At 43.9% G+C, this 11,253-nt stretch overlaps 1 protein-coding gene across 1 annotated transcript; it reads left to right on the top strand.

Annotated features, from left to right (window-relative positions):
- Window positions 1-357: 357 nt before the first annotated feature.
- Window positions 358-10,864, top strand: SUPT4H1 (SPT4 homolog, DSIF elongation factor subunit). The gene is made up of 5 exons (XM_083172030.1): window positions 358-517; window positions 1,825-1,931; window positions 3,121-3,176; window positions 6,830-6,883; window positions 10,556-10,864. Exons 1-5 carry the CDS (start codon window positions 449-451, stop codon window positions 10,621-10,623), a joined length of 354 nt encoding a protein of 117 aa, XP_083028156.1. The 5' UTR covers window positions 358-448; the 3' UTR covers window positions 10,624-10,864.
- Window positions 10,865-11,253: the final 389 nt, after the last annotated feature.

Raw genomic sequence — 11,253 nt, 5'->3', positions numbered from 1 at the left:
CCTGGGCCAATCAGAACGTTCATGGATGCTATGGATGGAGCTATGCTCAGTTTGCTTATGTTGTGCCATCGATGTAGGGAAACCACCTAGCCATCACTAGTATATATTTGTTTATCTATTTATTGCATAGTGTGAGGACTGACAATCCTCATATCAGCTGCTGTTGATAGCACACCGTAAGTGTATATTTGTTTTCACACGGATGGCTATTGAACATCGATGATTTTGCGCAATAAGGGTTCTATCGATTGTGAGCATCGATGGGTATACCACCAATTGCCATCCTCACCCTGCAGTGTGGTGAGCTCCCTCTAGAGGCGCCAAGTTGTGATTTACAATAAAGATCTGTGAGCTGTCACAGAGCGCCTCCTACGCAGCCGCGGCGAAGAGGTCCTTTCCCCTGACCACTTCCTGTGTTGTTAGTGACTTGCTTCCGGTGTACGGAACTATGGCGCTGGAGACTGTACCGAAAGATCTGAGGCACATGAGAGCATGCCTGCTGTGTTCCCTGGTGAAGGTGAGGCTCTCCTGGCGCAGGACGTGTATGTACAGATAGATATCCCGGGGAAAACTCCATCTGTGCTGTGGGACAGCCGGCTATCAGTGAAATATAACAGTACTGGGACTCCTGTAGCTAGCGAGTGTTTTCTGCAGAGATTCAATAAAAAATCCTTATAATGTATCACCTATAAAGCAGCAGATTGCAGGCTAAACTGACATTCAGATGAGAGCGTTGCAGTGTAATACTGTGTACACACCAGAACGATTTGGCCTCAATTCTGCCAATTTTGATATAATCTCGATCGATGGTATGTAAATTTGTCATGTTTTAGATCTGATCCGAGTCCCCGTTGGTCGTTTTGACGATCCTACCTGGTGCCGTCAGGATTTGAAAACGACCTTTTCAACTGGGTACAGATTGGAATTGTATGGGATGCAGATTGTGTGCTCCAGCAGATCGTGCGACCATCGTATGGTCGTCTCACGATCATGATCATTCTGGTGTGTACTCTACATAACACTTGGGACACAACATTACACTTTCCATGTCAGCCATTCGCCTTACACAATATCTTCTAGTGACTGTTCCCTGAATCAGTGGATAAGTAACCTTGTTGCATTAACTTGTTTAAAAAGTTAAATTGCAGTAAAAATAAGGTGATACCCAGACGTTCCTAGGTCTGTGTGTTTCCGAGGTGAATTCTGTACTTAATGAAGATCCAAACGTATATTCGCTGGTAATTGCTCCTTTTGAAGGGATGTAGTTAATATCCCAGTTTATCCTCCATGTAATGCACTATTCACTTTTTAATGTAGTCCTCATCCCTTTCCACACGTGCGGCAAAGCTTGACGAGTTGGGAAAACCCGTCAGAGAAGAAAGCTGGTGGTTGTTGTCGACACCAGGACCGAACGGCAACTTTCACCAAATCGTCAGAGTTGAAGTGTTGACCCTTAAGGTGCTTTTTCATCTTTGGGAAGAGGGTTGCAGCACCTTCAGTTCAAGGAGGTTCTGCCACACCTGTCGTACAGCCCCAACCTTGTGCCGTGCGACTTTCCCCTCTTCCCAAAGATGAACGAGCACCATAATGTTCAACACTTCAACTCTGACGACGAGGTGAAAGCTGCCGTTCGGTCCTGGTGTCGACAACAACCACCATTTCTGGAACTTACTGCAAGAGTCCAGGGCCTGGGTATAAAGGGTAGCAATTTGAGGAAATAGAGTGATGTTATATTTAAATAAATGAAACTGGGGAAATTGAGCTTTCCTATATTGTGTACACAGTGTCCTATCTCACAGTCCATGTTTCTAATTCCGTTTGCAGACGATCGACCAGTTTGAATATGATGGCTGTGATAATTGTGACTCATACCTACAGATGAAGGGGAACAGGGAGATGGTGTATGATTGTACCAGCTCCTCATTTGATGGGTATATGTTTCTGTCATTATCACTTTTTATTTACATTTCAGACTGTTATCGCTATTCAAAGGACATTCTACTACCCATCCTCCCTATGTCCTGTGTGTAGAAGTTAGGGATATTCCTTAGTTTTCCCTCCATGTGATTCCCTAGGGTCCCCCATCGCAACTCTATCCAGATGTGTATCCAGATCTCCCTTCTCTTCCATGGCCAGCCAGGAGTCTGGATGGAAGATTGTATTATAGCTCTGCCCCCCTGTCGAGTCAGAGCAGCATGTGCTGGGATCCACCAATCCAGACTCGGCACATGCTCCTCTGATCACAATAGCTCTTCACCATAAAGCAGAAAAAGAAGGGACTAAGGGAGGATGTGCTGCTGCGTGCAGCGCTGTCCGTCTCTGAGGGGAGACCGAATGCCTGGGTGATCGGAGCTATCCTGCCTTAGCTTGCTACTGCCTGTCATTCAGGGTGTTATTCTGATTGACACGCTCGCATGTGAGCGCAATTTTTTTTAAATGTACATGCGCCAGGTGCGTGCAGACTGCGGGCGGTGGGGAGGCGGCCAGTGTTTCATGGGCGTTCGCCTGTTGATGCAGGGGCGGGGCGCTGACATCACTGGATATCCGCTGCTCGCCCAGTTCCTGTCGAGGGTGCACGCAAATCTAAGTGACCGGAGAGTCACTTAGATATACCTGCATCTTCCACATTATTCGATGGTCGGCGACCATCGAATGATGTGGGTGTTTCCCCCTGGCCTGTGAATGGATATTTATGTTAAACATCCATTCACAGGCTGTGCCAACAAACCCGGCGTGCGTGGGGTGGGTGGAGCCGAATTTGGTGGGTGGAGTCTGGGGTCAGCGGAGCAAAACCAGATTCCAGGGAAGACTAGCTGCCTAGCGTTTAGATCAGTTCGCAGCCTTGTGAGTCAACCAGAATAAGGGCCTCAGTCTGATAGGCTCAGCAAGCAGCAGTGTGGGGGAGTGCCTATTCAGCACAGCGCCTCACTGCATTGCTGACTCTGCATTTTATGCACAAACCCAGGATTTAACTTGACATTTTGCTTTTAGTCCATATTACAGCCAGAACCTAATGGGCCTGTGTACTAAGAGGAGAACAAATGCACAGTGATTACAGCTGCTACTCTGTGTTGTGTACCTCACAGTGACTAAGTACTGACTCCTGTGTACTTTTTATAGGATTGTGGCCATGATGAGCTCTGATGACAGCTGGGTATCTAAGTGGCAGCGAATAAGTGAGTATTGTAATGTGTTTGCATACCAGAAGCCAGGGAAGACTAGCTGCCTAGCATTTAGATCAGTGGGGCAATCCCAGAAGCCAGGGAAGACTAGCTGCCCAGCGTTTAGATCAGTGGGGCAATCCCAGAAGCCAGGGAAGACTAGCTGCCCAGCGTTTAGACCAGTGGAGCAATCCTAGATTCCAGGGAAGACTAGCTGCCCAGCGTTTAGACCAGTGGAGCAATCGCAGAAGCCAATGAAGACTAGATGGGCTTCATATGCACTGAAGTATCATTTTGTTTGTATCCTTTTGTTTGTATCCTGTATTATCAGTATAATGATATGAAAAGAAACAAAATATAGTGCTTGAACTCCAAAGAGTGCCTGTACATGTAGTACAGGCACTCTTTGGAGTTCAAGCACTATATTTTGTTTCTTTTTCATATCATTATACTTTGCATCCAGATTCAATTAAAGATATTTGACCATTTAGTGTATATAAAACCCCATGACTTCAGCAGTAAATCTTTCATATTCTCAGCTGGTTGTCTGATCGTATAGGCATATAAAGTCCAAATTAATACATTTTTACAGACAATCTTTGAGTTTCTGAATCAAAAATGGAAGTTTTAACAATGTAGGGCATACCTCCCAACATGACCCTCTCCAGGAGGGACACAATGCTCTGCTCCTGCACTTCCCTCTTAATGCATGATTGCCATCACCTGTGTTGAAGCACCTTTCTTATCAATTAACCGGTTCAACACAGATAAAGAGAATCATGCATTAAGTGGAAAGTCCAGGAGCAGAGCAATGCGTCTCTCCTGAAGAGTGTCATATTGGGAGGTATGATGTAGGGAGCAATTTACTAAGATCGGATGGGTAGGAATGTACCCATTCGATCCTAAATACGTCCGGGACCAGCACGTTGGCTAATTTACAATCAGCCAAATTCAGCTGTATGAGTACATCAATAAAACTTGGCTGTATATGGCCATGAGTACTATAGTGATTGGCTCATATACTATAATTTGTACTCCTGAATTCCGGCCGTGAATTCAGAAGAAGATATGACTGGAGAATAAATTACATTTTCCATTTGTATTTTGATGAAGCTTGCGTGTGTGCTTCTCGGTGTAAAAAAATAGAAGAAGAATTTAAAAAAAATAAGGCGTGGGGTCCTGGTTTCCTGAATACAGTGGAAAAAAATTAATTGAGGTCCCCCTGTGTTCAAGAAACCAGCACCGGGCTCTTTGACCAGACCTGGTTCCCAAAATACAGGGGACAAAATGAGTAGGGGTCCCCTTGCATTTCGGCATCAGGCTCCAACAGCTAGCGGTGTCATGCGAAAACTGGGGGACACTTACTACATAAGGTCCTGTGGCCAAAACATAACAACCGTGGCTGTTCAGTTAGTGGCTGAAGCACATGGCTGAAATTATTATTATTTTTTTGTGCCAAAAAAAAAAAAAAATGACATTGGGTTTAACAGTAATGGGCCTGCTGAGGCTAGTAGTTCTACTGTTAAACCAATGTAAAAATAAAGAGACGCACACACCAAGAACAGTACAACTTTATATACATACATACATACATACATACATACATACATGCACGCACGCACTCGCACACATACATACAAATACTCATCATTTCCACATTCCCCCAATGGATGGTCATCTTTTCCAGTAGGCACTGGGATTCCAGTCAACCAATCAGGGCTCAGATTGGCTGTAGGCATTTCCATGGAGCCCATCAGGGTAATGTGGAAATGGTGAGTGTGTGTGTGCAATGTAATTTTCCCTTATTTTACACACACACAAAACAAAGCAGCCAGGGACAGAATCCAGCTTCAGCCCTGGACGGGTTAAGCCTGGGTGGGGGGCATCCCCACTTCCTCAGGGACCCTATCTAGGGCTGAACAGACACGGTTGTCATGTTCTGGCTGGTGGACCTTATGTAATAAGTGTCCCTCGGCTATGGCATGACACCGCTGGCTGTTGGAGCCTTTTGTCCCCCTTATCTGGGAAATCGGGACCAGCTCAAAGAGCCTGGGGCTGGTTTCCTCGGGAAGGGGGACACCACACCGTGTTTTTTTTAATTTATTTAATCTATTTTTACAGAGTGCAGGCTTCACGTTCATCTGTATTTGGCTGCCGGTAAAGTCATCAGCCAAATACAAATGACTTCACCATCGGAAAGTAGGAAACGTCAGAATTTTTCAGCTTAGTAAATGTTCTGAGTTCTCCGGCCATATTTTCTGGCCGATCCCATTCGGCAATCTTCGTAAATTTCCCCCGTAGTCTGAGAGTGCAAAATATTGAAATGTTTTGAGCTTCCTCTTTTTTTTTTTTTTTTACTTGGTTTCATTATTGTGTCTTTAACACGGTCCTCATTTTTTTGCGTTGAAATGTTGGAAAGCCCTGACATATTTAGCTGTTAATCAATACTGGAACATTGCTGTTAAAGCTCCATCTGTCTGCCAACAAAATTCCTGCCTTACGTTTGTAGCTACCGACTAATACATTTTGTTAGTGAAGAAACAACTGGCAAGTCAGCCTGTTTTATGTGAGTCTGTTCAATGAAAAGTACATCACTGTGTTGAATTACTGTATGTTTTGAATGAATTGCTATTGATTTGGCAATTTTGAGTTACCTGTGCTTTTGCTCATTATGTATGAATACGTAACGGCCAGTTTTTGCTTTTCATGATTTAAAAAAAAACAAGTTTTCTACACATTCATCTATTCTAATTTTATATTTGAGAAATAAAAAAAACGGATGGAGTTTCCCAAACTCTGCCCTTGCCGTCCAAATTTTAAGGATATCTATGCATGAGCACAGGTGATTCAGACCCTCTTCCCTCAGTGCTTTTCCTTCTCTTACCTAAACCGTCTTTGATGGCACCAAATCCTGCGGCTTTCGGCCATCCTGATACTTATTTTGGTGTCCTCTGCTGATGTAGCTATGTTTGTTAGAGATGTTTCTGGTCTGGATTTACTCTGATCTCAAAACAGGATCTTATTGGCTATATAGCTGTCACATGTTTTGGAGCAAAAACATGTGACAGCATATAGCCAATAAGATCCTGTTTTGAGATCCGGGTAAATCCGTACCTGCGCATCTCTAGTTTATGTACCCCAGGCATTCCCAACCACGGTCCTCAAGGCACACCAACAGTGCAGGTTTTAGTGATATCCAGGCTTGAGCACAGGTGACTTAATTAGTACATGAGTGATTCTGATTAAACCATCTGTGCTGAAGCCTGGATATCACTAAAACCTGCACTGTTGGTGTACCTTGAGGACCGTGGTTAGGAATGCCCGATGTACCCTGTACTTGTCCTCTATTGTACTCAACTGTGTCGCTGCTGGTCCTTTGTGGCGCTATATAAATAAAGGATAATAATAATACATGTAATTAATACCTCAGTCAATTTGATTTAACTGTCTGGACTAAAACATTGACATCCTTAAAACATGGACTGTAAAGGTAGAGTTTTGGAAACTGATTTATAGGTTTACGAATAAATTTGTTATAGTGATCTAAATGTATTAAGCCTTAACAAGTGATAAAGTGTAGGGTGATAACGAGTGACAAAGGACTAGGATTGAATTGATCTGGAATAAAATTGCTATATACTGAGGTTTTACTTTCTGTTTTCTATCAGCTGCCTTCAAGCCTGGAGTGTACGCAGTATCTGTCACAGGTCGTCTGCCACAAGGTAATGCATATGTGTTAGAATGGGTTTGAAACACATTTGTCATTAGGGAAACTGTTGCTGGTGTGTTGAACATTTGTGAGGGTATGTAATACAGGGGCAGATGTATTAACCAGCATTAAGTGCACTTAACGCTGTTTAACTGGGAGGATTACTTTTTTATTGATGTATTACTAGCGCACCTAACGTGCGCTAGGGACAGCCTGACAAACACTCGGTGGGCTGTCCCCTGTAATCCCCGCCCCAGTATTTAGCAGCTGGGGTGATGTATTAAGAGCCTGCCCAGGCGTTAAATTGCCCCGGCCGCAACGCCAGCTCAGGGCTAGCATTGTCCTATCCCCACTGCAGGAACAACGCTAGCCCTGCTACTGGCTTCGGCGTGCGCATGCTCATTACAGCGGGCCGGGGTTCGTGCATGCACAGGGACGCCGTTAACGCTGGTTATAACGGCTCTCCTTATCGGCAGGGGGTGGGGGGGGGATAATACATTTGGCCGCTACAGGTGCTCCACGTTATGCAGGAGAAGCGGGACCCGTTATTTTAAAAAACGTTAGGGGCAGATTAATACATCTGTCCCAATGTCTTAAGTTCACAAGAGGTGCGGGAAACTGACATAACACTGACATTTTTGTTAAAGCGGCAATCTTTACAAGGCAAAACCATGAGTTTTTATGGTTCTATAGTACAGACAGACCGGAAAGCATTAGTGTAAGGCAGTGTCAACACTAGTGCTTATTCTGTCTCGTGTGACTTTGGTACCAATAGTCAACTCCTCCCACCCAATTTGCACTCTCTGGTATGGCTAGGTTACAGATTCACTTCCAAAGGAAAGTCTTTGGGGCTAGTGCGAATCATCGTGGCAGCGGTGCACAGGCTGTTGCAGCGGCATCGCGACAGTTTCAACGCTAAACATTTAAATGCTGCGGCCATAGCACCTTGCACCCTTCGTAATTCATCAAATTGATTCCTTAGAGTTTTTTATGAATATTTCATATTTTCTAATTATCCCTTTGTATTTAACAGTCCAAATTGTGTCTCAAATTTGCAATTTACAGTAATTTGCTATATAGCATTGACTAGATCTGTAGAGATGGTGCTAAGCAATCTATCCTTGTCTAAAGTCCAATATGGTACAACAAAATCTGTGCAATGTATTTTATCTTGTGAAATAAACTGACAATCCAGCTTTTAAAGCTGCTAGTATCCCATTCACTCTGCCGCAGGAACCTGTCTTATTGATGGATTAACCTGGGCTGTGGCTCTTTGTGAAAGGGTATCCAGTAAATGTGGGTCCAGTGACCCAGGAATAGGATTGTTTTAGAAATGGAACAGTCTACGGTGCAGAGCAAATGGGTGACCTAGGTCCTGTGGAAAGTCGGCGCTCCAAGCGTTGGTAGAAAAAAAGTCCCAACAATAACCCGGGTCTGGCAGGGTGAAGGGGTTTAAAGCTGCTGTGGCAAGGCATGAAACCCATGTTCAGTGATCCGGGCTGGACCCAGGGTTTTGGTCTGGAAAGGAGTATTAGTAAATGTACAGATAGAGCCATCCTCATCTAGCTTTTTAATAGGATTAAGTGAGCCAGAGCATATTGTTATTTCTTTATCCATTAAGCATGGAAAAAGCCTGGAGTTGATTTTAAGAGGTATATTTCGTAAAGTGCAGGTTTTTAGAAGTGGAGGTGTTAACCATAGCGACCGACCAAATTCTTTTATGCTCTAGATTTTGTGCTACAATCTGGTCGGTTGCTATGGTCAATATCTCCACTTCTAAAAATCTGCACTTTGGTAAATACTGTCTATTTGCAAGTGCGGCATTTGGAAACTGTTGCCTACAACACTCCATCACAGGAGCTTTCAATGCAAGTGAGACAGGCTGTCCTTAGGCGTCAAACATAAAACTATCCATCTGAGAGAGAGCGGGAACCTCAGGAGGGGCCAAATCAACAGTTTGCTTCATTCTGAGAGAAAAAAAAAACGGAATGGTGAGCTCGGCAACACAAAAAGCCCAGGCCGTCCCAAAATATAAGTGGTGGATGGCTTCAAAATACTTAGTTACATGATTGCTGCTGAACTCAGATGTGTGCCCCAAAAACAGCCATGACGGGTTACATTTACTAAGCGTTCTATTGAGGATGGGATGTTGCCCATAGCAACCAATCAGATTCTACTTTTTATTTATTTTGTACCTTCTAGAACCTTGATGGCTAACCTTGACACTCCGGATGTTTTTTAAACTACACATCCCAGCATGCTCTGCTTCCGTTTTGCTATTTTGGCCATGCTAAATCTGATGCAGAGCATGCTGGGATGAGTAGCTCAACAACAGCTGGAGTGTGAAGGTTAGCCATCAAGGTTCTAGAAGATAAAATATGGAATCTGATTGGTTGCTGTGCACGACATCCCAATTTCACTAGAACTCCCATCTTAGTAAATTTATCCCATAATGTCTGTGTTTTTGCCTCCACTCCTCATTAACGACTCCCAAACGGTTCCTTCCTGTCACTCGTGCTGTGATTAAATCCTCACTGCGAGTACAATGGCTTGGCGTGTGTGCAGTGTGACCACGCCATAGGTGCAGACTGCTGGTAATAGCTCGGTTGGATGAACATCAGCCATTGCTTTCGTGCTAATGTAATCGGTACTGTTGCTTTGTAAAGATAAAGGTTCGGTCTTATCTTTGATGATTCACATTTGTCAGAATTGTCTCCAATAGCAAAGCTAATATACAGCATAAACCAGTGGTTCTCAATCTTTTTCCAATCACGGACGCCCTAGAGCAGAGGTTCTCAAACTGGTGGTCCTGACCTTCTTAGCATGGGGTCGCGACTCCATGTTGCTGACCATCAGGCTGGTGACTTCTCTAATCTCAGTCAGTGATTCAAGGAGTCTGAAAAATCAGTTGAATTGTCTTTTCTTCAGGCTCCTCCCATCATTTTGTGCCTCCACAATGCTGCCATGTATGTGCTGTCTGCTGACCACACATGTGATATGATGACCTTCTGCAGTAACTTGCTGGGGTCCTGTAATTTTTATTGTCTGATGGGGTCCCAGAGCAAAATAGTTTGAGGAATCCTGCCCGAGTATCAGGTATTTTTTCGTGGCACCCCCTAGGCCAAAAGTTTCTTATTGAGTAATTTAGAAAGAAAATATTAAATTAAGTAAATTTAGAGTCAGTTATTTGGGGACAGGATTCACTTCTGATTGTCCACATATTTTATGATTGGAAACCACCAGCACTGGTTTTGTCTAATATACTGACCATGAATATTTTAAATCAGTCCTGGACCACCATCCCAGGGCACCTTTGCAGCACCCCAGGGTGCCACGGCACACCGTTTGGGAACCACTGGCATAAACCATTACCACTTCTCACGTCTATGGTGGGCTAGCGGCCAAAAGATAGTGCCTGACTACATTCCATTCAGAACCTCATTCCATCCCTCAGCATGAGCATTTTTACATAAGTCGCTAGAACAGGTTTTGGCAATTCATTATGATTAGAAGAGGTGTTTTGGTTATCTGATAACAAATACAGGTAACTTATACAACAGTGTTTATTACTAGAACTAGATTGTTTAGATAGTTGTTCTAATAGTATATTAGAAATGTATCTTTTACTGTTAACTGCTGTTTGCCTTCACGCGCCCAGTGACGCATCTCCCTCTTCCTTTGTCAGGTATTGTGCGTGAGCTAAAGAGCCGCGGTGTGGTTTACAGATCCAGAGACACTGCCATCAAGACATGACTGCAAGAGAAGGGCTGGAGCAGAGATTGGACTGGTGTCTGTCTTCTCTTCCGCTGGTTTTATTTTCCTGTTATGTTGTTGAAACTGCGGTTTCCCTGCCATGGGGGAAGGGTGGTGTCACTACACCTGCCATAGACACAGATGTTCAGACAAAGAGAAACCAGGGGAGAGTGATCAAGTGTGTTATGAATATTTCTTGTGGTGGTGGTGGTGGGGGGAATAAAGATATATTATTTCACAATGCCTTGAGTTATTGTATTTTATGCACATATGGCATCTAGACTTCTGTTTTTTAGTATTTGGTTTTTCATTTATTGATCTGTTTTTTACTTTAGAATGTGAGGTCCCTTTTCTTGTTCTGTTTTGTCATGAAAACTCAAGTAGCATATACCCCATTCACACAACACCTCGGACCTTGGTAATTGCCGGGTTGCTGATGTGTTGACACTTGTCGAGTGTGCATGTGAAAGCACCAAAGCTTATAACCCGGGTCCACCAGCCCGGCAATTAGACCCAGGTTGTAAGAAGGGGTAAACCTGGTTAGCCTTCTGTATAATGGGTGACCTGGATTTAATGTGAAAGCGCTGGACCCAGGTGGGACCTGGGATCAGTGATGTGAAAGGGGTAATA

The sequence above is a fragment of the Crinia signifera genome, chromosome 2, assembly GCF_055691185.1.
Source record: "Crinia signifera chromosome 2, ASM5569118v1, whole genome shotgun sequence".
Taxonomy (NCBI): domain Eukaryota; kingdom Metazoa; phylum Chordata; class Amphibia; order Anura; family Myobatrachidae; genus Crinia; species Crinia signifera.
The sequence above is the reverse complement of the archived record's forward strand: the minus strand, read 5'-3'. Positions and strand labels throughout refer to the sequence as shown.

What these genes read in the sequence shown, in the direction of transcription:
- SUPT4H1 (XM_083172030.1), top strand. Translation starts at nt 449, where the DNA reads ATGGCGCTGGAGACTGTACCGAAAGATCTGAGGCACATGAGAGCATGC. An exon ending in ACCAGCTCCTCATTTGATGG is followed by an intron (nt 1,932 to 3,120) that starts GTATATGTTTCT and finishes TACTTTTTATAG; the next exon opens with GATTGTGGCCATGATGAGCT. An exon ending in CACAGGTCGTCTGCCACAAG is followed by an intron (nt 6,884 to 10,555) that starts GTAATGCATATG and finishes TTCCTTTGTCAG; the next exon opens with GTATTGTGCGTGAGCTAAAG.